At 31.1% G+C, this 25,316-nt stretch overlaps 2 protein-coding genes across 2 annotated transcripts in view; one reads left to right on the forward strand and one right to left on the reverse strand.

Annotated features, from left to right (window-relative positions):
• On the reverse strand, positions 1 to 23,516 carry LOC114325203 (uncharacterized). Its single transcript, XM_028273203.2, has 5 exons — positions 23,336 to 23,516; positions 16,644 to 16,798; positions 4,520 to 4,748; positions 2,824 to 2,973; positions 1 to 347 (listed from the first exon to the last, which is right to left on the reverse strand). Exons 1-5 carry the CDS (start codon positions 23,409 to 23,411, stop codon positions 187 to 189), a joined length of 771 nt encoding a protein of 256 aa, XP_028129004.1. The 5' UTR covers positions 23,412 to 23,516; the 3' UTR covers positions 1 to 186.
• Positions 1 to 25,316, forward strand: part of LOC114325204 (muscle-specific protein 20) — a 149,589-nt gene that overhangs the window by 2,837 nt on the left and 121,436 nt on the right. The window lies entirely within an intron of this gene.

The raw sequence follows: 25,316 nt of genomic DNA on the forward strand, positions 1-25,316 counted from the left end.
TAAGTTTCTCAACGTATATTTAGAAATGATTTTCTTGTAGTATTTATTACACTTGATGTTATAAATATTATTTTCCTAAAATATATTCCTAAATTTTAATAATACTTTTTACAAGAACCTACAAATATACAACCTTAATGAAAAACACTGGTTTCTGTACAATTACAAAAATGTTGAGAAGCATTTTTAGAGTTCCAGATCTCCCAAGAAAAAGTTTGCTGGTATGTTGTCAAAAACTTTCTGTAGAATATCCAACATAATATCTTCAATTGTTTTCGACAAAATTGGGTTTAATGATTCAGCTACTGGCTTCCAATTGGCGTTCAAATATGCATTTGTTGATTCCTCTAAAAAAATTATATTTTTATACACCAAGAAAAAATCTTGAAGGTAAGATTCAATCAAGAAGATATAACAAGCCAAACGAAACTACAAATCTCACTCTCTCAATTTTTTTATTGGCATGATAAATGCAAAAAACAAAGCATATCTACTTGTTTTAACAAATTTTCTGAAATTATCATATATTTTTGCAATAATTTCTTTAACAATATTTTGAAATATTAATTGTTTTGAGGGCGATATTATTACCTTAGGGATATCAAATTCTAACCGCTTTTGTATGTTTATAGTTTGTGTTAATGTGTTTGTGTAATCTGTATGATAGATCTGATGTGATTGTGTAAATTAAGTTTTTTAAATTTTGTACATATATGTGCGTTCGTGTATTGTGTGTTGCATGTATATTGTGTATGAGATTGTCGATGATTTATTCTTCGCCTTCCTTTACTCCGCTATTGTTGGTATGTTCTTGTTGTTGGCTTCGTCTTTTAGTATTGGCAACCAAAGCCTGTTGCATTCTGCTGATTGGCTTACTACACATTTTTCTTCGTTATGTAGAATTAGAGTTTGATTTTTCTCTTTTTCATGTCTGTTTCTTTCATGATTATTGATGCATCTTTCCATTGTACTTTGTGCTCGTTTTCCCACGCATCCACATCTGGGATTTTTCGAAGTCTCTGTTTTTGATGGGTGTTTCGTGCTCGTTAGCACAGCTACACCACACAATACACCATCTTGTCATCTGGCATTAACTTCTTTTTGAGAAAATTTTGAAAAATAAAAAAAATGTAGGTAAGTAATACGAAAACCGAAAAATATCAATCAAAAGAAATGTTTATACATAGTCATAAAAACTTTTTTCTGTACAACTTAACTAAATTACATTCTAAAATACGTTTAATAAAGCGCTCGAAAAAAAAATAGATGTTAAAAAAAATTTTGAGCTCTTATAGAATATGTTTGCGTCACTTGGAACCTATGGGAAACTTCTTTATTATCAATTTTACGAAAAAAAGTTATTCTTGCAATTACATCTAATTGAAATATTGTGAACTATAAAGGTACTTTACTCTTGAGGCGAAATTCATATTTTGTATACCTCGTATAAAAGTGATAAAATATGACATATTTTGAAAGATGAAGTAGTTTTCAATCCTAATAGCAATATTAATAATATTTAAAAATATTAAAATATTACTAAAAGATTTTTAAATTTAAAACTTATTGGTCCATTTTCTTGGTAACACATCCATGGCTTCTAAAATTTGCAAGCCAGATGGATGTTGAAGCGAAGAAGACAAGAGGGAATTCAAAAACTTACAATTCACGACCCCGTCTGTTCAGCTGGTAAATTCCAACAGAAAATGGACCATTAGTAATATTTTAATATTTTTAAATATTATTAATATTGCTATTAGGATTGAAAACTACTTCATCTTTCAATTGCCAGATGACGCTAGTCACCTAGTCCATTCACGTCAGTTGCGGTGTGGGGGATAAACTCTCGGTGTTGGTCAATTGGAGTATGGAGTAGCAGGCCTACGTTCTCTCCGATGAGACTCCAACAAGAGTCGAAAATCATCGATTCAGAGGGCTGGACTGCGCTCCGTATTCTAATTGAACAATAAGATTGTTTTGCCTTCGCATTGCAACTGAATAAAAATAGAATTCTTATTTTATTTTATGATATATTTTGAGTCTTAGTTTTTAAACTATGCAGAGCCTTTTATAAAGAATAACTTTTTTCGCAAAATTAATAATAAAACAGTTGTAATCAATTGATGTTGGGTATCCATAATTTCAGAAAAATTTGTAAATTAGAAGGATATAATTGCATATTAATACATAGTTATTAATTACAAACAACTTTTTATAATAACAATTCTCGATATTGTGAAATTTAAAGGTACTTTACTCTTAAGCGAAATTCAGATTTTTTGACATACCTCGTATAACATTGATAAAATTTGATATTCAATATTTGCATCTTAGATTTTAGATCATGCAGAGCATTTTATGAAGAATAACTTTTTTTTTCGTAAAATTGATAATAAAAAAGTTTCCCATATGGTTCCAAGTTACGCAGATATCTACCTACTCATTAATTTTTTTTGGATTTTCAAATTATAATGTCAGATTCGGATTCAGCATAATCTAAAATACATCAAAAAAATATTTTTGATCAAAGTGAAATAAAGAATTCACCGATATTTTTAAAATCATTTAGCAATTAGTGGCTAAATCTGTGAGTAGAACTTTTTACTTTAACATAGATTTATAAACTAACAAAAGAGGTCCTAGAAAAATATAAGCTTGTTTGATTTTTTCCGAAACAATGCAAGTTTTCGATCTACATTGACTCCCCTATATCTCGTTATAATTCGAGAAAATCAGATTAGTGCGACCTTCATGAATTTTCTTAAAAGCGCGATCTAAATTTAAACGGTTGTTTTTAACACAGTAATTTAGCAAACTGTTTACCTAAGGCTTTAATTCCGTCGAACAGGTTACCCATATGTAATTTCAAACCGCCAATGCTAAATTTGACGTGGGCTTTGGTGACGTGGAAAAAGTCAAAACCATCGTGTTTCTGCATAACTACATCACTCCTAACGTTGATTTCCAAATTTTCTAAAATAAAAAAAAAGAATTACCTAATACTTAATTTTCTTTAAAGTTTTTTTGTGATTGGTTTTTGTTTTAGCGATTTAACGTACACGTAGATATGCGAATATTTTCGAAAGCTTTACAAAACATTTTGCAACATGTCTAATTCATAAATTCTTCTTATCCCAAAAATCACAAATACTGTTGTTTTGGGTACCTACTGTTACTGTTATTGTCTGAAAGTTTTAAATAATGAAATTACCTCCTTAAAAAGCAAATTAGTCCAGTCGGTATAGCATTTGACCTTGAAAGCCGAGCATTTGATTTTTCTAGGGAGGGGGGTCAATAGTAGTGTAAATTTAAAATCGGGACTGAATTCCGCCAGTACGTTAGCCGCCGTCTTGATTTTAAAGCAGGCCGTTTTTGCTCAATATCTCCCACCATTTTCAACTTTTCCACAAAAAGTCTACAGACTGAAATTGTTGAAAATACAATTTTCTGTAATTTCTTTTTTACAAATTTTTTTGTGCTGTCGATATTTTCCGAGTTAAGGGGGAAAATAGTGACAGTTAGAGCATAATTATTATTGAATTACCTGTTTTATTATTAGGCTTACGACAAAAATGTACCTATACAAAACGGAGGAAATTAAGTTTTATACAATTTTTATCTCTTTCATTTATTTTATAAAATCAATATTTAAGGTAGTACGTGTGCGGTAAAGGCGCGAACGTAAGACCTGTTTGGTTTTATAGGATTTGTGTTTGTTCAATATCACCATATTCCATTATCCCATTATTCCAATATCGCCATTTTTAACATTTTGTCAAAATGGTAACTAATTGTAAAATGGTAACAACCGTCACTAAAGTCATTCATTATTGTACTCATTTGCGGCAGTAAAGTAACACTTTATTGTACTGAAAAAAGAATTATAATTTACCTGCCGCGATTAATTGAGATTGGCGGAGAAACCGGCGGTTTCGAAAATACAAAAAATGGAGCCTATACGTCAATATAGAGAAAACCAAATACTTTCCGCATACGAACTACCTTAAATATTGATTTTAGCAAAAAAAATGAAAGAGATCAGAATTGTAAAAAATTTAATTCTCTCTATTTTTGTATAGGTACATTTTTGTTGTAAATTTAATATTACTCGAGATAATTAAATAATTATGCTCTAACTGTAATTATTTCCCGCTTACTTCGGTAAGTATCGACCGCGCGAAAAAAATTGTAATAAAAGAAATTACAGAAAATCGCATTTTTAATAATTTCAGTCCAGTTTTTGTCAAAAAGTTGAAAAGGACGGAGATATTAAACAAAAGCAGTTCTCTTTAAAATCAAGATGGCGGCTAACGCAACAGCGGAATTCAGTCCCGATTTTAAATTTACACTACTATTGACTCCCCCTAAAGATTAGAAAAATAAAATTTGGGGTAGCTTGGCATGCAAGGTTAGGCCTGTTATTGGTCTAACCCGACTGGACTACAATAGAAAATACTTCCTTGAGTTTGATATATTTACATATTTCCCTTTTAAGCCACTACGCACTAAAATTACTTACTTGCATCAAACCACAAGGCTCCTTTTCCTCGTAAAGGTATAACCAGAATTTTGCCTAAAAGTTCATAGTTACCGTCAATTCGCAATCGAGGCAGTGACAGTTTTGTATAAAAATCGTATGTCTTTGGATCTACACTGTTGTAAAGAATTTTAGTTTTTCCAAATCCTACCACTGTGACGTTGTCAAGAGAAGCATTAACTGTTACAGCTCCTCCACCACCTTGGAGGATCTAAAAGAAGAATACATTTCTTACAAAATATATTGTGTGTGTATAGATTATATTGTGTATTCTGTAATAAGTATTTTAAACGTATATTTGTATATTATTTATGAACACCTGCTACGGTTAAACTCGCTCCCCCGCTCTCTCTTTCTCTCTCTCTCTCTCTCTCTCTCTCTCTCTCTCTCTCACTCTTTCTCTCTCTCTCTTACTACCTTCCCTCCTTATGGAGTATTGGACGCTTTTCCGTTTTTTAGCCAAAATTGAAAAGATGGCTGATTGGCCGGAGCATCCCCTTCTGTTTTATTTTTTCGAAATTTCCTCTATAAGTATTTTCCATCTCTATCTGTTTCTCGCTCTATGTTTAATCTCTTTCCATCTCAGGCCAATTCTTTCATGATCTCTCCTCCAGGTATTATTCGGTCTTCCTCTTCTGCTTCTTCCGTCTGATTGGTATTCGAATAGTGCCTGTCTGGTTATATTACTTTAGTTTTTCCTTAGTGTATGTCCAATGTATTTCCATTTCCATCTTTTAATCATGACTGTTATTATCTCTTGTTTTGTTGGTCTCCATAGTTCTGCGTTTGTTATTTTATCAGGGCAGTCTCCAGTATCGTTTTAGGATTTTCTCAACGATTTATTTATAAAGATTTGTAATTTTTTAGTAATGTTCCTCCACATTTCCTTCACTGTTTCCTCATTTTTCCAATCGCTGCTCTTCGGTTTATTTTCAATCTTTCTATGAATTTATTTTTTCTTATGATGAACAAGTTGCTGATATGAGCACATTGTGTAAATGTTAGGATATAGAAAGTCTAATGCTCACAATCTTATTGAAGGTTTTTATTTAAACAGTTTTCGGGCGACCGGTTTCGGCGTTTACAGTTTATACGCCATCATCAGGCCCTTGAGAAACTGAACAAGATATCAGTACAAGAAAAATACAGTGTACAATGTGATGTTTGATCTTTCTATATCCTAACATTTGTTTTTTCTTGTTTAAGAGCTCCTATCTGTATCTTGTATCCTATCCTTTCCTATATTGTATCCTATCTGTATCTTGTATCCTATTGTATCTTCTTCTTCTATTTATCTTCCAGTTTTTGTCTCTGGGTAATTTTATCTTTATTTTCTCTGACTAGCATGTGGTCTGATCTCATATCTGATTCTCATAGGCTCCTAACATCTTGTTTTCCATTTTGACTGGATCAGAAGGTACATGGTCGATTTGATTTCTGTATTTTCCTGCTGAAGACCTCCACGTTTCCTTGTGTATCCTTTTTTGCTTAAATATGCTTCCACCTATTAAAATCTCGTGTTGTTCACAAAACTGTAATAGTCGCCCTCCATTAGATACCATTTCTTTCTCCTAATCCTTCCTTTCCGATAAGTGATTTATGTCTTGTATTATCATTCCCTAGCTTAGAGTTCATGTCTCCAATTACTATTTTTATAGCTCTCTTGTATCATATTACGAGTACCTACTATTCCCACGGTTTAACTATAAGAACTTTATTTATTTTCTTTTTCTATTTCGTAAATTTTTCTTCTCTCCAGCTCATGATCTGTTCAAAACCAATCTCATCCAATACTTGCATATCCCAACATACAGTGATGAGTGCGCAAATAAAGGGCAAAATAACGCAAAAAGACGGAAAACCTAATACATTGTGAAATAAAAAGAAATGAAACTAGTAGAGGTGTGAAATTGTCAATAGAAACCTATAGATTTACATTATATTGATAGTTTCACACGTTAAGACGTATCGGAAGAGTTTGGCAACTGCCACTGTGACAGTTTGACTCAGATACCTCTAAAGGTGGGAAACTATCAATATAATGTAAATTTATAGATCTCTATTGATAACTTGTCACATCTACTAGTTTCTTCTCTTTTTATTTCACAACGTATTATGCTTTCCGTCTTTTCCGTCATTTTGCCGGTTATTAGCGCACTCATCACTGTATGATCCTTGCAGTTGCAGATAATAATAATATGTTCGGCCGTTTAATCATTATAATTCACCTAAACTCTGTCACCTAATAAGAGTTGTCACCTAAACTCTGCCATGTAAGGTTCTACCTAAAATTTTCCAACCAATATGGTTGATGTCATGTGATGCCAGGGTTAATCCGGAAATATTTTTAACATCCTTCAAAATCAGATAACATAATGTAACCCCAACTGTTTAAAATCAATTTAAGGGTTTTTACCCGTACATTTTGGTGGCTTAAAGCATGTAAACCTGTGATAACACTGATGATTGAATATTGATTCCGAAAACGTTTTGTGATACAGCCCTTTTTAGGGATTTTAAATACATATACCTTTTACAAAATAAGGTTTTTATTTTTTCATTATAATTCGACTTTTTGTTGTGTACTTTCGCTTGTAAGTTTTTGCATTTATAGTTATAGTTTGGAAATTTCACTGAGAGTAAAAAAACACGGCTCTTTTTCTTAACTGCATTTATTGGGCTCTTCTGTTTACAAAACGTACAAAAAGATTTAGCGTGAAAAGCGACCTTAACATTGGTGGCACGATTGCGATGTTGACTTGAATTACGCTAGCCTCTGAACACTAGGATTAGTTTTTAAAAAAATATTTGTACTTGCATATTAAATTATACCTCATTCTTTGTCGAGACTCGTTATCGAGCAGTCTCGCTTTCAGCAATTCCTGTATGTCCTGTTCCTGTATGTAGTAATCATAGAAAAAGATATTTACTATGAGATCGAAAGCCTCCTTTCTTCTTTTTTTGAACTTTTTTGAAGTACAATTTATACAAATGTACTTACCTCTCTCGTTCTTCTTTTCTAACAGTACGGTACCTATTCTATTCATCATTTCAATTTCGAAATTTTCGAAATTTGATTTTTATTTATTCTCCCATCTGCAACTTTTTTCATAGAAGGAACCTCTTGTTCGTCACTTAATGATAATGCTAGATTTACCATTTGCCTTTTCATCTTTATTTGCGAAAAGTACTATTACAAAAATGTCTTTTTTGTAAATTGTTTTTACTACAAAAAATTACAAGTTTTCAACAATTTTTTTAGATTAGGTGTTGGGTGACCTGACAACTTTAATTTTTTTTTAAACTAATTTAATTTTAATATTATTTGGGATGCAATAAATAAAAAAGTCATTAGGTAATTATTGGCAATTTAAATTGGCAACAGATTGGTTTATATAATATATATAAATCCCCCTTGTATACGTTTTCTCAACTATAATTACATATTTGTATGGTCAACTTTAACATATGCAATTTTATGATAATGAAGATATAACAAATCATGTCAAGCTTAATGCATTTTTGCGACACATAGTATAAATTAAATTATATGCCTGATGAATTCGAATACTGTCATTAGCCAATAAAACGCCGTGACAACAATAACTAAGAAAAATACAAAAATTGTTAAAAGAAAAACCTCTTCTGCAATATTTTGCAGATTATCATAAAGGTATATATAGGTATTACTTGCCTCTTCTTAATTTATTGCAAAGATACTGTACTCACAGAGACAAATAAAACTATTTGTTAAAATAACGAAAAACTATTTGTTCTTCTTATAGAAGAACAGAGAATACCGAGCGAATGGACAAACAGCATAACAATACCCATTTTCAAAAAAGGAGAGAAATCACATCCAGAAAACTGTAGAGGAATAACACTGCCCAACACAGTGTTGCCAATCGGCGGATAATTATCCGATTTGCGTACCTTTTTGAGAGTTGTCGTATCTTCTTCGTATCTTTAAATAAATCGGATATTTGCGGATATTTTTCAGTGTATCTACCATCAACCAAAACCTTCTCATCCATATATTCCCAACACCAACAACACATTAATTTTGTTTGGTACCACCCAAATTTTTATAAATAGCCTATACTGGATGAATGTTAGTAACATCCGATACTTTTCATCTTTTGACAAAAGGGACATGTGCAGATTCTTTTGTTTAGAATTTAAATGCACAAGTGCATCCACTTAAGGCATATTAATCCAATTTAAATTTCAAAAACCGTCTGCCGTCCGATGTTATTTATGAGTTTTTAGTTTCTTAGTCTTTAAACTTAGGAAAGCTAATTCACGCACGATTTTGTTTTATTTTCATTTTATGTAGTGCAGTGCTTAAGTAAACGTCTCGTCTGTTGAAATAAGTTTTGGTTTGTGAAAATACTTTTTTCTACGAGCGTGAAAAAATGTCTACTTTCGCGCACGCGTTTTAATTTAGAAAGTTTCACTTTTCCGCACGCGTTTTACTTTTCCGCACGCGTTTTACTTTTCCGCACGCGTGTAGATATTTTAATATGGCCTTAAAATAATTATAATACATGCAATAAACTAATATTTAGATATATTTATTATTTAATTTTAAATGTATCTTATTGTGTTCCTGTCTTAATGAAAGTAACGCGACAATTCGATGAAATAAAATTATTTTTACATAATATTCGAATGTCAAATTGGTAGACAATAACAGTCGTTTTGAATCATCGTCATGGAAACCAAGATCGTCGTCATGCTAATTAGTTATATTGAAAGTTTGGTTTTGACAACCTTGTCAAAGAATTAATTTGTGCATGTATTTTTATATCAATTAAATTAATTGATTAAGATTTGGTCATTTTTTAAAAACTCGTAGAAAAAATATTGTTCCTAACTCTTGCAGAAAGTCTCTTTTCCGCACTCGACTGCTTGCCGAACTCCCGCTTCGCGTCGTTCGGCAAACTGCAGTCGCGTGCGGAAAAGTATGACTTTCTGCACTTGTTAGGAAGATAACTATTTTATAATGGATAAATGGTTAATAAAAAATGTTAAGGTGGGTAAGGTACTATGCAGAAAAGAACTTTCCGGCACAGAAACGTCACTTTTCTGCACACTACTGTCAGTTATTCTGTGAGAAAATATTAAGTTTGTTAACATAAAATTGTGCAGAAAAATGCATTTGGAATAGTGGTTGTAGAAAAATCTACTTATTTGAAACTAGTAATATCTAGATATTTACTAATGAACTCAAAAATCCTTCAAATTTTTTGCCTATACAAATTATTTAGTCGGGCATTAACGTTGAACGCACCACGGGTATTATGGATAATAACTTTGATACGTTAATAACTACAAGACTGTCAAATACATTTCTATTGTTTTAGTTGTAATAAATTTTTAGATGTTAAAAGAGCGTAGACGCAAAATTTCGGACCAATAATCTTTAAACGTATTCATTTTTTTCGAATCCTGAGAAAACTAATAAATATTTTTTAAAAATTTGAACGCTGAATGAAAGATTACATTATTACCGAGGGCTGAAAGTCCCTTAGAATAAACTTAATGTTTCTTTTGAATGAGATATTTGAAATTAAAAATCACACTTAATATTCTCTTTTCCAAACTGAACAAATTGAAGAGTCTCAGATGCAGAGTCCACCAATTTAATAAAAATTAAAATGGTAAATAGTAATTTAAAACTGAGACTTTTCGTGTTGAAAGTTCTTTCTGGTACATCCTTAATCTGCGACTTTTTCAATTAATAAGACCGCAGACGACAAATATAGAAAACGAAAAGGAAACCATCACATTCCGCTTTCATTCATCTAGGAAAAAAGGACAGAAGAGGAACTTTCAGTACTCAAATCCGAGTAAAGATAGAAAAATAATTAATGATGGTTTGGCATGTTTTCGATTCAGAGGGTTGCACACCCGCTTGACAGGCTGTTCCTACCATTTCAGGCGTCCTCAGCAGCGTTCATTAGCGTGCACTCCTCTAGAGGATGAATGAACGAATCCTCTAATGAACGCTGCTGAGGACGCCTGAAATGGTAGAAACAGCCTGTCCAGCGGGTGTGCAACCCTCTGAATCGAAAACAAGCAAAACCATCATTAATTATTATTCTCTTTTCCTTTTACCCCTGTAACATATTAGAATAAAAATTATAGAAGTCTTCAGGGACTTTCGGCTTTCGGCCCTCGGTAATAATGTAATCTTTCATTCTACGTTTAAATTTTTAAATAATACTTATTAGCTTTCTCAGGACTCGCAAAAAATAATGCATTTTAAAAGCATTGCACAGAAATTTTGCGCCCATGCAATTAATGTAGATGTAGTTTATTTTGTATTGATTTATTTATTATTTATTTTTGCAGTACCTAGTTTTAGGTAGTTATTAGGTTTTAATAAAATAATATTTAAAAGTGTTTTTTTTACTTAAATAATTATAATAAATTAATATAACGATCCAAATAATGAAATATTTAGATTTATTTATTTATTTGAATTTAACACTTACGATAATATAAAATACGAATAATATAATAATAGTAAGTAAATAGTATTTACATACATGAATTAGGTAATAATCAGCTAGGATACGAGATTTTCATCTACAAACGAAAATTTTTAAACTGTGAAATAGAGAATCCAGTAGATTAAAGGGCCGGTTGTTCGAACGCTAATCAGAAATGGAATCAACTGATCATTATCAAATATTTAATTACTGTCAATGTCAACTTTGATTGGGTTGCTGAAAACATAATTGATTACAATTATGAGATTAATTGATTATTTATTAATTATGTTAATAATTGTTACGTTAATTGATAATTAAAAATAAATAATCAATCAGTTATGTTAATTATCATAATGATAATTGATTACAATCAACTGATTGTCGTACGAACAACGGATTTTGTTATTTGATGGTTGTTAAGGGGGCTAAAAGAATAACATTGGCAACATTGATTTTAATAACAGAAAAAGTTTTAACCTAGCGTACCTTTTCGTGACAAATCGGATATTTTTCGAGCGATCATCGGATAATCTAGAGAAATGCGATTGGCAACACTGGCCCAACAGCACTCTCAAAGCATTCAAAAAAACGAGACTGGAAGAAATCGCCAAAACTATGTATAACCATACGGGAAGAACAACAAGGTTTCCGGAAAAATAGATCTACCATTGATACAATATTTGTTATGAGACAGATAGCGGAAAAATCCATAGAATTTAATAAATCTGCATATATGTGTTTCGTCGATATGACCAAGGCTTTTGAGTGCGATTAGTTTCTAAGTTATTTGCATTTAAAGGCAATTAGACCAGGGCGCATCTGTAAAAATATTAGTACATTTGGACGTTGAGAGATGACTCAAATTTTTTTGCAGAAATTGCTTGAAAATAAATAAAATAATAATATTTGAGTTATCCTCCCTCTCAAAAAGGTCCGGAACATTGTTTAAATAATCAAAATGTCAAAAAACGAAGGAAAAATTCGATTTTTTTCTTCGTTTTTTGATTATAACTTTAAAAGTATTCATTTCCGAGAAAAGTTGTACTGACATAAAAATTGCCTAATTAAATTTCCTACAATATAGAATTGGATAAAATGTATAAAATAGTCACCCTTGTTGCAAAATAGCAATAATTGCGAAAGAAACCATACAAAAACCGAGTATTCGCATTTTACGTTTTTCAACCATTTATGCTACACTTAGGACCTTCATATTTCACCCAGAAAAACTATATGACACAGTAAAACAATACTGTAAATTTCATTAAGATCGGTTTAATAGATTTTGCAAAATAAATTTTGCAATCCAGCTTTCGCAAAATAAATTCATTTTTTCAAAATGTTACAGGACTGAAAATAAAGCAGATAGTAAGTTGAATTTTTATTTTGCATATAGAAGTGTACTGTACCTTTCATTTGCAATTTGCAAAAATAAAATCGATTAACTACCACGGCGTCAGGAATTTTTTAAATAAACATTAATTTATTGGTGCTACGCGCAGGACAGCGGATAGTTTGCTCTGATTGGGCATTCCAATGACCTTTGATAATGATTGGTACATTTTAATTTTTATTACATTTCGATATAAATAAATAAATTTGTTTATTGCAAAATAAAAACACATACTCTATCCTTTGAAATAACACTTTTTTTAGCAAAAACTTTCTTTGTTCATATATTTTAACTTAGAGAATAAAAGTTTATTATTTTTAAACATATGCAATTGTTTAAACAATATTTCATAAACGATAATAAAATTAGTTTGATTTTTGTGGAATTAAAATATTAAAATACAACAAAATATAGAGTAAGCAAATAATATATTAGATAAAGATTGGAAGAAATTTTGGTGGAAATCAACGTGTGTGAATCGAACACCGCTGTCCTGCGCGTAGCACCAAAAATTAATGTTTATTTAAAAAAGTTCCTGACGCTGTGGTATTTAATCGATTTTAATTTTGCAAATTGCAAATGAAAGGTTCAGTACACTTCTATAAGCACACAAAAATTCAACTTGCTATCTGCTTTATTTTCAGTCCTGTGACATTTAAAAATAATGAATTGTTTTTGCGAAAGCTGGATTGCAAAATTTATTTTGCAAAATCTATTAAACGTATCTTAATGAAATTTACAGTGTTGTTTTACTATATCATAAAGTTTTTCTGGGTAAAATATGAAGCTCCTAAGTGTAGCAAAAATGGTTGAAAAACGTAAAATGCGAATACTTGTTTTTGTATGGTTTTTTTCGCATTTATTGCTATTTTGCAACAAGGGTGACTATTTTTTAAATTTTTAACCAATTTTATATTGTTGGAAATTTAATTTCCCAACTTTTATGTCAGTGCAACTTTTCTCAGAAATGAACAGTTTTAAAGTTATAATCAAAAAACCAATAAAAAAATCGAATTTTTCCTTCATATTTTGACATTTTGATTATTTAAACAATGTTCCGGACCATTTTGAGTGGGAGGATATCATATTATCAGAGTTATTTTCAAGCAATTTCTGCAAAAAAATTTGAGTCACCTCTCAACGTCCATCTCAAAACAGATGCGCCCTGGACTAAATGGATTCAATGAGATTTTGTGTATGTTAAACACATAATCTGATTTAATGTTTAAAATACATAATCTCATTGAATCCATTGCCTTTAAACGCAAATTAACGAAGAATTAAAAAAACATGCTGAAATGATTATTACGACAGTGGCGTAGATTGTGAGGGTGAAAAGGGGGCGAAAATAAAGTATATATCCCTACAGCATGCCTCCGGTAACAGCGTAAAACTATCTTTTAACACTAGTTAAAGTATCCTAACATGTGTAAACTGTGTGCCAAGTTTTAAAAAAAAATATTAAAAGGTGCTTTAACAATGGGCTAAAATCATTTTAGACCATAATTTGTAATAAAACGCTCTTCGTATTTTTTGCTAAGGTCTCTCCAGTTACGATATGGACAATTGTTAATGAAACACCCTGTATATCTAATAAATTATAAATACAAAAATGTCCGTCACAATTGGGAGGCATATAATTGTTATTAACAAATAAGTGTCAAAATGGCAGTTTTTCCGTTTAAGTCGATACAGGTAAAATGGGGTAATTTAATATACTACAAATATTCATCTTTTAGTAGATGGGCAAAGGTATAAAATGGAAGTTTTTGAATTCTGGTCCGATCATTTGTTGCTTCGAAATTTGAAAATCAAGGCCAAAATTTGGAAAATAAAAAATTAGATGTAACTTTTGCAAAAAATTAACCTAAGGCTTTAATATTGCATGAAAAATTGAGTTAAGTAGTCCTTATAATCTACAAAAAATTTCAAGACGATTCGTCAATTAGTTTAAAAGTTTATTCAATTGGTTTATCCCACAGAGCTTATTCTTTTTTTTTTTGTTTTATTTGATGAGAGTGTTGTTGTAAATACGTAAAAGTCTGGCGACTTTCAATAGTTTGGCGCCTTCTAAGTTTAAGTTTAGATCTGCAACCTCTCCTTTTATACACAGGTATTTCGTCTTACTCGTATAATCTTTAGGCCCTACGATTGCTTATATTCTTTTAATTTTCTTTCATTTATTTCACGTCTTGTTTTTTCTTTGTGTAAATATGACTTGATCGTCTACGAAAAGTAGTGAGTGTAATAAATTTCTTTGTTAATTGAACTTTGATCTTTGAAATTTCCCTTAAATAGATGGGTTTTCGCTTCAGAGGTGTGCACACTAGCTCTGCTGAGGAAGCCTGTAAGACAGAAACAGCTGTCCAGGGAGCGTATTTACGTTTCCGTGTTCATTTCAAGACCGGGTAGTTTTGAAATCGGCACGTAAACGGCGGAGCATATCTGCTTTCAAACACGTGTGCATTTCAAGACGTTTAATTTTGAAATGCGCACTGGTTTGTAAAAGAACTTCGCGCCTAAAATCATCACAAATACTTGTTAAGTTGTAACATTATTTTATTTTATTTGAACTGTTTATCACAAATAGCTCCTATCTGCAGAATAACAAATTATCATTCATTGGATCTGTGGAAATAAAACAATTTTGTTACCAAAGTTACCTTCTTTTTTTCTTTATAATTTTTAAACAAACTCAAAGTAGTGCCAAAATATCCTGTCAAAATAAACTATTACGATACGTATACATTTTGTAGTAATGCACAACAATATAGGTACTAAAAGTGTTAAGTATATATTAAAAACATATTTTAGTTACAGCTAAACAATTATTGTTCAGTAAACATATTTTTAGCTATTTTTAAAGCTATTTTTAAGGAAGCAATATCAGAGGAAGAACAGGGTATATCAATAAACGGAAAATTCTTGAAAAACATAAGATTCGCAGACTACACCGCTATTTTTGCAGACAGTTTAGAAGCACTGCAACGAGTAGTACCTAAATAGATTACATCAAGTCAGTATAAAATATGGACTACGAATGAACGTTAAGAAAACCAAGTTCATGATTAATTCTAAACAACATACAATAGGAAAGCTAGATATCGAGGGAAAACAAGTAGAAAGAGTGAAAAACTACAAATATCTGGGAGCCTGGGTAACAGAAAACAACGACCAAGGTAGAAAAATCAGGACACGAATCGAAATTCCAAGAAAAGCATTTATAAAAATGAAAAAAATGTTTGTTATTCGAGACCTTTCTCTGGAGCTGAGAATAAGAGCCTTAACATGCTACCTGTTCTCGACTTTTTTGTATGGAATGGAAAGATGGACACACACTGAAAGTAGACAATATAAAGAAGTTGGAAGCATTTGAGATATGGTGCAATAGGAAGATTTTGAAAATACCATGGATCCAACGAGTTACGAATGCACCTTAAATACAACACGAGTCGTGTTACACGACCCTCAAAGCTAAGTTGATAAACAGCACGTGCAACGAATAATATACCTATTAGTTCTATGCACTTGTTTGTAGAATTCCAACGCCACATGTTTCGGTACAAACCCGTGCACATTTCGGGGGTTGGCGCTTTCAAATCAACACCTTTTTGGAACTAGATATGTATCACCGTTTCGGTGTCCGTTTCAAAACCGCAATGTCTTGAAATGAACACGCAAATGGAAATACGCGTCCAGGGATTGTGCATCCCTCCGAATCGAAAGCAAAAAACCGTCTTTTACTTTTATATTTATTTGTATTGGTATTAAACCCATCTTTCCGAATTTTTTTACCACCTTTTTAAAGCTTGTTTTATATATAGGTTAAAAAGTGTAGGTGAAAGGCCTTTTTCTTGTTTGAGACCTTTTGTTACAAATCTTGTTTGATTTTTTCTAAATATATGAAAGTCATGTGTTTAGAAAGCTTTAGGAAATTTAAAGCAGCGAATTGTTTTATTGGAGGTGGTCCACATATATGTAATATAATATGAACAAGTTATATTTTTATACTTAGTAAGTTTTTTTTTGAAAACGATTTCTGAACTGTCGATCTAAACGTCAAAAATATATAATCTTTAGTATCATATCATCGTTGCTCGGTCGCAAAAATATAAAATATTCAACTTTTTTGGAACAATATTACATATATTAGATATATAAAATCGGGATTAAACGTTGAAAATTTTTTTTAATCTCAAAAAATAATACTTACATTTAATATAGGAAGTTGCAAGGGATCTAAAACTTGCAAACCTATTTCTGGTAATCCTTTGGGTATTTCATTAAATAATTCTTGAACGGCATTCGTTGAACAGTTTATAAAAATATTTCTTGGTTCTTTTATCATACACGTTTTCACAAAAGGAGCTAAAAAATAACTCATACGTAAGGTTTACACATTAAATATATTGATAATTTTAATTCATACTTTTTTTAAATTGATTTTTTTTTACCTGTCCACTTATTTATTGTGAATATTGTACCATACACAGTTAGTCCAGAAAGCCACTGCGCATCCGCTAGGAAAAATATTCCGGTTCGGATTTTTTGCACAATCTTACTCAAAAAGGACTCCTTTTAATAAATTTGCATGTTGCCAGGTCCAAAAGTGGGTCAAAATTGTTTTAAACGTTTTTTTTTTGTTTTTTTCCTAAAATTATTTTTTTTGAATCGAACAAAATTTTTTTAGGTTTTTTTTAATCATTTCAAACAGAAAAGTTCTTAAGTGACTTTTCTCTAAAGTTGATAGTTTTTGACATATTAGCGATTAAAAATTTAAAAATTGCGAAATCGGCCATTTTTAACCCTCAGAAACGATGTGAAAAACTGAAAATTTCGATGTTGCCAAAGTAAGAAGATATTCCTCGAACATCGATTGATGAAATCCCGAAGAGTTTTTTGCAATACAATATCGAAAACCCCTTTGTTTTTTATTTGCTAATCAAGCGGGTGCTTGATTGGCAACCGTTTCATGTATATGTAACATGCGTAAATATATGTGCGGAAAAATATTTCGATTCAATTTTTTTTCACCATCTTGCTTGAAAATATCCCCTCTTTGCAAATTTGTATTTCCGGGATCAAAAAAGTAAAAATTTTTAAACGTTTGTTTTTTGTTTTTTCCTAAAACTAATTTTTTTGCATCGGACAAATTTTTTTAGGTTTTTTGGATCATTCCAAATAAAAAAGATCTTAAGTGACTTTTCTGTAAATGTGATAGTTTTCGAGATATAAGCGATTGAAATTTTAAAAATTGCAAAATCGACCATTTTTAACCCTCAAAAACTATGTGAAATACCAAAAATTTCAATGATACCAAGGTACGTCGATATCTAAAAATATCGATTGATGAAATCCCGAAAAGATTTTTATCGAATTCTTCTTCTTCTTAAAGTTCCATCTCCTAGCGGAGGTTGGATATCATAATGGCTATGGTCACTTTGTTGGCTGCTGCTCTGAACAGTTGTAATGAACTACAGTTAAACCATTCTCTAAGGTTCCTCAGCCAGGAGATGCGTCTTCTTCCTATGCTTCTTTTTCCTTGGATCATTCCTTGCATAATAACTCTCAGCAGCTCATATTTCTCTCCTCTGGTAATGTGACCCAAATATTCTAGTTTTCTTGTTTTTATACTGTTCATAATTTCTAACTCCTTATTTAAACGTCGTAGCACTTCAACATTGGTAATCCTTTGAACCCACTGAATTTTCAACATTCTTCTGTAACACCACATTTCGAACGCTACTATTTTTCTTATATGTTGCCTTTTCAATGTCCAAGCTTCCATTCCGTATAGTAATATAGAAAATATGTAGCATCTTAGAGCCCTCAATCTGAGACGCAACTGAAGGTCTTTGTTTGTAAGCAGTGTCTTCATTTTTATAAATGCTTCTATCTATCTAATCAGCCCTAAACATCCATCCTTGGATATAGGCCTCCTCTTCCTTCTTCCATGCCTCTCTATCTTGGGCAATTTGCATCCATTTTGACCCAGTGTGTTTCTTCAGGTCATCTGACCATCGCATCTGTGGCCTTCCCCTTTTTCGTTTGTGGTTTCATGGTCTCCAATGTATTACCATCTTAGTCCATCTTTCATCCTTCTGCCGTAGGGTGTGTCCGGCGAACTTCCATTTAAGCTTTGCTACTTGGGTAGAGACGTCTTTCACTTTTGTTTTGTTACGGATCCATTCGTTTCTTTTCCTGTCTGATAATTTAATGTTCAGCATTTGTCTTTCCATGGCTCTTTCTGTCTTTGCTATTTTTTCCATATTCTCTTTTGTAAACGTCCATGTCTGAGAGCCATATATTAAAACAGGGAGTATACATTGATTGAAGACTTTTGTTTTTAGGTATTGCGGGTATTTTCTGTTCTTTAGAATATAAGACAGTTTTGCGAATGATGCCCAGGCCAACCTTATTCTTCTCTTTATTTCTTCGGTCTGATTTTCTCTATTTAATCTAGTGATTTGTCCTAGATATATATATTCTTTTACTTGTTCTATTCTTGTTTGTGCCACTGTAATTACTAGTTCTTCTTGTTGATTTGTCATGGTTTTTGTTTTACTGTAATTCATCTTCAGTCCTATCTTTGTCGATTCTCTATCTAGTTCTTCCATCATTCTTTGTAATTCTTCACTTCTTTCTGCTATTAATATAATATCATCAGCATGTCGTAAGTGATTCAGATATTGCCCGTATATGTTTATACCCAAACCATCCCAGTGCAGTTGTTTGAACTGCTATAAATGCTTACAATATCGAAAACCCCTTTGTTTTTTAACTGCTAACCAAGCGGGAGTTGCGTGTGTATATTAGGGCGGGAGTTTCAAACGTTGCATGTGTATATTAGGTAATCGGAAAACATTTTAAATTTAACACATTTTTGACCCTGGCAACATGCAAATTTGTTAATAGGGAACCCTTTTAAGCAAAATGGTGAAAAAAAATTGAATCAGAATATTTTTTCGCGCATATATTTACGCATATTACGTACAATGTTGTATGGTTAAAAATAGTGTAGCGACTGCTTGACTAGCAATTAAAAAACAAAGGAGTTTTCGATATTGTATTGCAAAAAGCTCTTCGGGACTTCATTAATCGATATTCTTATATCTACGTACCTTGGTATCATTGAAATTTTCGGTGTTTTACATAGTTTTTGAGGGTTAAAAATAGCCGATTTTGCAATTTTTAAATTTTCAATGGCTTATATCGCTTACAGAAAAGTCACTTAAGATATTTTCTATTTGGAATGATCCAAAAAACCTAAAAAAAATTTGTCCGATGCAAAAAAATTGTTTTAGGAAAAAACAAAAAACAAACGTTTAAAAATTTTTTGACTTTTTGATCCTGGCAACATACAAATTTGTTAAGAGGGGATACTTTCAAGCAAGATGGTGAAAAAAAATTGAATCGAAATATTTTTCCGCACATATATTTACGCATGTTACATATACATGCAACGGTTGCCAATCAAGCGCCCGCTTGATTGGCAAATAAAAAACAAAGGGGTTTTCGATATTGTATTGCAAAAAATTCTTCGGGATTTCATCAATCGATGTCCAAAGAATATCTTCTTACCTTGGCAACATCGAAATTTTCAGTTTTTCACATAGTTTCTGAGGGTTAAAAATGGCCGATTTCGCAATTTTTTAATTTTTAATCGCTTATAATATGTTAAAAACTATCAACTTTAGAGAAAAGTCACTAAAGACCTTTTCTGTTTGAAATGATCCAAAAAACCTAAAAAAAACTGTTCGATGCAAGAAAAAAAATTTTAGGAAAAAAACAAAAAAAAAACGTTTAAAAAAATTTTGACCCATTTTTGGACCTGGCAACATGCAAATTTGTTAAAAGAAGTCCTTTTTGAGTAATATTGTGCAAAAAATCCGCTTCGGAATATTTTTCCTAGCGGATGCGCAGTGGCTTTCTGGACTAAGTGGACTAAATTATTTATTAAGAAGTAGGTTTTAAGTGACTGATACATTATGTGACATGTAAGTTTTTGATAAATAATAATTAGATTGGATTATAAACAAATAGGATAACTCGGTAACTACTAGCTTAAATTAAATTTTGATAGCAGCGTTGGAAAATAATCAGTAAGACCATGTAAGACGCTTATTTTAAAAGAAAAAAAGTGGAATTACGAGCAATGGTTCCTGAGATACAACCGGTCAAAGTTGATCGACATTTTCGACGAAGTTATAAGCAATAGGATGGTAATCTTTGAACCATTACCTTTCTCTTTAGGAGCTCTTTCTAGAGCTAGATAATATAAAAAATAAAAACGATCGGCATTGCTCGCGGAAAATTCCAAAAAACTGAGTTGAAGAAAATTTAATTTCAAAGTTTAAACTCAGTATATGTAAAAAAATGTATCCTTTTTTTTAATTCGACGTAATTGGAATAGAGACACCTAAAAACGCATTACCAAATCTCAAAAATGCTTTAGTTTTGTTATAAATAAATTAATTTATTTATGACAAAATAAATTTTTTTTAGAAAAACCCTCTAAACACAAAAAATATTCTCATTTGAAAGCTGTATAATTATTTAAACATTTTTTGTTTAAACACATTAATTTTATTTAAGATTTTTTTGATAAGTATGTACATTAATAAAAATGAACATTACCACATTATAATTTTATATTAGATATACATACACTACTCCAAGAAATTAACGCACCATCTTAAAATTGGGACATTTTTGATATCTCGAATTTCCTAAACGTCTTGTAAGATTTGAGTGATTTTTTTAACATGTTATAGCTTTATTCTTTAAGAATATCGTTGTGTTGATGCTAGATAGGTAGACGTCATTGTATAACGGCTGGAACAATCATACTGTGTTTTTTCTCAAAGTTAGGAGCACCTTGTGGAATATTCTAGCATTTATAAAATATTGAAATTAAAGCTTAATTGTAGTTTTAGTTTTAGGCTTTCTTAACATTTTTTTTATTCATTCTCTAATGTTCGATAATAAAAGAGATATGTACTTTTATATTACGAATGAGGTATGCTATTTGGTCTTGATCAATATCATTTCAAATCTCGAGAAGTACTGTTTCTACCCCTTGTAAGGTTCTAGAAGGTAGCAAGCGCTGTCGTAGCCTTCTGCCAATTATGTCCCACAAATGTTCGTTCAGGTTAAGATCTGGACTATGCGGTGGCCAATTCAAAGTCCGAAGATTTGACTGTTGTAAATATTCGGTTATCGTTTGTGCAACGTGACGTCTTGAATTATCGTGCATTTGCAAAAAATTGTTACCAATATAAGGAGCTGATAGCATGGTAGCTAAGTACTTCGCTATGTAAGGTCACTGCTTGAACACACTCATCGCGGGTCAAATTCCTTTGTAGCTCGTTCCATTTCCACGAAACAACAAAAAAATACTTATTTGAAACTTTAAATAATAGATCTACTTATTATCACAACGAACCAGAAACTTTTTGACTGTTAACAATTTGGCATTTATCATATTGTTAATTTCTCATAGCCTACTCTAGGCTTGTTTATTAAACTTCGGCAGAAATGAGGATATATTGATGAAAAACATGGCTATTTGTTAAAGTAGGTACCTAACTTTTTTATTATCCAACATAAGCAAATGAATCAGAAAAGAATGTCAAGAAAACCTGAGGCTATAGTTTGGTTTTAATTTCAGTATTTTATAAATGCTAGAATATTCCACAGTGTGTTGCGAACTTTAAGCAAAAAACACAGTTTGATTGATACACCCGGTATACAATGACAATTTACTTGTCTAGCATCAATACTATTACAACAATATTGTTAAAGAATATGACTATAACATCAATAAAATCACTTAAATGAGGTTTAGAAAATTCGAAACATCAAAAAGGACCGATTTTTAAGGTGGTCCGTTTATTTCTTGGAGAAGTCTATTTAATTTCTAAAACTAAATAAAAATTATTATTTATTGTATATACAGAAAGTATCTTTTGGCTGGAAGGACCTTCTCTTAGTTCATCAAGATTTTCAGCTTGAAGTTGAAAATTACTCGGAAATTTTGATGAAGTAATAGAAGATCTTTCCCGTCCACAGCGCAAGAAAGCACGTCTAGACGAATAATTATCCAAAAATAAAAAAAAAATAGATACTTTCTGATAAATAAATCTGTAAATTTAATCTAATAATTTTTAATTAATCTAACATTTTTATTAATGTGTAATAATAAAAATTACTAAAAAATTTAATTTGTTAAAATACTTGTATTTATAGCGCTAAAAAATACAGGTTTGGTAAGGTTCTCTAAAAAAGTCTACAACATAAAAAAAATAAACTGAGCTATTTAGACTGACGGATTCGGCAAGATGCTTCTTTCAAAATAAGCGTGTAGCCGAATTTCCACGCCGTTTTCAGAATTTAATTTAAACTAATATTTGCCGAGATATTCGCTTTATTTCTAAGCCAAAAAATTGTTTACAATTTTAAAAAATTACTGAGTCCGCCCAAATAATTCGATTCCGCCCGAATAATTCCATAAATTGGCAAAATTATATTGCGAAATGTGTTGAATATATTTTAATGCAATTTGGTGTACTATTTTATTTATTATAAATATTTTATAGATGGATATGAAGGGCCTACATGCAATATAAGTGGATGAAGAGCATTTAATAAGAAAAGGCTTGCTTCTTTAAAAGAAAAATGGAAGAGAGATGTGAATATGTAACATACATAACCATACATAACTAAAACCAAATCCGACATCTAAAAGGGCATAAGGAAAGGGAGAAAGAAAAAAGAAAGATTAAAATTGTAGGATATTTCCATTACATATATAGTAGTTGAAATATTTAATATTGGACCTGTCAAAAATGTGCACACCTGCATTTTTAACACAAATATTTTAATTTTGTTTTTAAAATCACTTACGTTGTTTATCCAAAAACGCATTAACAGATCCACAACAAATCACTACACACGAAATAAATAATTTATAAAAAAGCATGTTTCTGTCAGAGGGGTGTGCTAGTGACTATTTTAGTTGGTAGCGTTATGTACCGGTGCAACCGCAGATATCTATGGTTTTTCGCTTTCACTATTTGGTATTGCGATTTTCTGCTATTACCACTTTTTTGTTACGTAATTTGTTCTTGAAGATGATGACGGCGGTAACAAAGTATAACGGTTGACAGTCGGAAGATTTTACATTTAGCCGGTTAAGGGTACCTAGTGAAAATACCCCCAGCGATATTCCAAAAATAAAAATACCATGATATTCTACATTAAAAAGTATTTAATCAAAAAAAACTATTATACCCCTAGCCCCACCCATAACCCCCCAAAAAATAAAAATGCATTTTTTCGTTTTTTGACGGTATCTTGGGTTCTAATCATCGTAGAAACTTCTTTATTTTTTTAATTTCCAGGTTTTTATTGTCTATAACATATTATTCTTACAAAATTTTGACGCGAAATTAAAACTTTTTAACCATTGAAATTTTTATACAGGGTGTTTCTAAATAATTGTGACAAACTTTAAGGGGTAATTCTACATAAAAAATAATTACAGTTTGCTTGATATACGTGCGTCCGCAAATTCTTCGTTTCCGAGATTTAATTTTTGAATTTGGTTGAATTTTTAGTTTTGGTTGAATTTGGTTGACTTTTTTTTATAAACTGACGATTTATTTATTGCTCTAAAACCGGTTGAGTTATGCAAATGAAATTTTGTTAGTTTTAGAAGATGGTTATTGCGAATTTTTTGACATCCAATTAAGATTTGTATATTCACCATTGACGCGCATACGCGCATACGAAAAAAATAGTACTCCACTGAGGTACTTCAAATTAAAAACATTTTTGAATTCCTCGTTCAATAGACGCGCCGTTGGTAAGCGAAAAATTAAACATCTTACCTCTTAAAAAGTATTCGACATTAATAAATGAATGTATACGAACTTATTTCAATTTTATTTACATTGTTTGTTATTAATAATACATATTATTAAAACATTGCACATTTGTAATCTACCCAAAAAGTACATACAAATAAAAAAAAGATTAAAATCCATCAACTAGAACAGAAGATAAAGAAACTTAAGTATTTTGAAGTTCATTAACTTAAAATCTTCTAATCGTTCTAGATTAATTTTGGTTGTTGTTTAAATTTGTGCAAAATTGTCAGCTTTTTATACAGGGTGTTTGGTAAATAATAGGCCATAGCTTAACCTTAGATTCCTGAGCTTAAAATAAGTCGATTTAAGCTCACTTTAGTACGAAAGTTGATAATAACCGAAATACAGGGTGTCAAAGTTAAACTTTTATTTTATTTATTCTTGAATATTTCCAGACAAGCAAGGGATATCAACACGAAATTTGGTAAGCGAGGATTTTTTGGGACGAGAACTCTAAATTCGCCACCTAAAATGATGTGTTACCCAGAGGGCGCCACATACGTATTTCAGCGCTCATTTAATACGTTCAATTTTTTTATCCCCCACTCTACATATTTTTTTAATCAAAACTTTTATTCTATTAATATTTTTACTTAAAAAAGATATACTATATTCATCTCGCTTAACTCAACGGTTTTCGAGATAAACGCATTTTAAGTCTGCGATACAACATAATTGTTTGCATATCAAAGTTGACACCATCTATCTATCGCCCGTCGGCAAATTCAAACAAAAATATAACTTCAGACCATCTTTTACCACCTTTAGTCCAGACAAATTAATATATGTATTTAAGTGTATTTAATATATTTTTTACCATCAAAAATGATATATTTTAATCAAATATTGTATCAAATGTAATTTGCAGAATAATTTTGAATTACGTTCCGCTAATGAACTCGCTTTTTTGTCCTTCAGAGTAGAAAAAAGTTTCAATTATATTGCTTAATAGTATA

The sequence above is a fragment of the Diabrotica virgifera genome, chromosome 7, assembly GCF_917563875.1.
Source record: "Diabrotica virgifera virgifera chromosome 7, PGI_DIABVI_V3a".
NCBI classification, from domain to species: Eukaryota; Metazoa; Arthropoda; class Insecta; order Coleoptera; family Chrysomelidae; genus Diabrotica; species Diabrotica virgifera.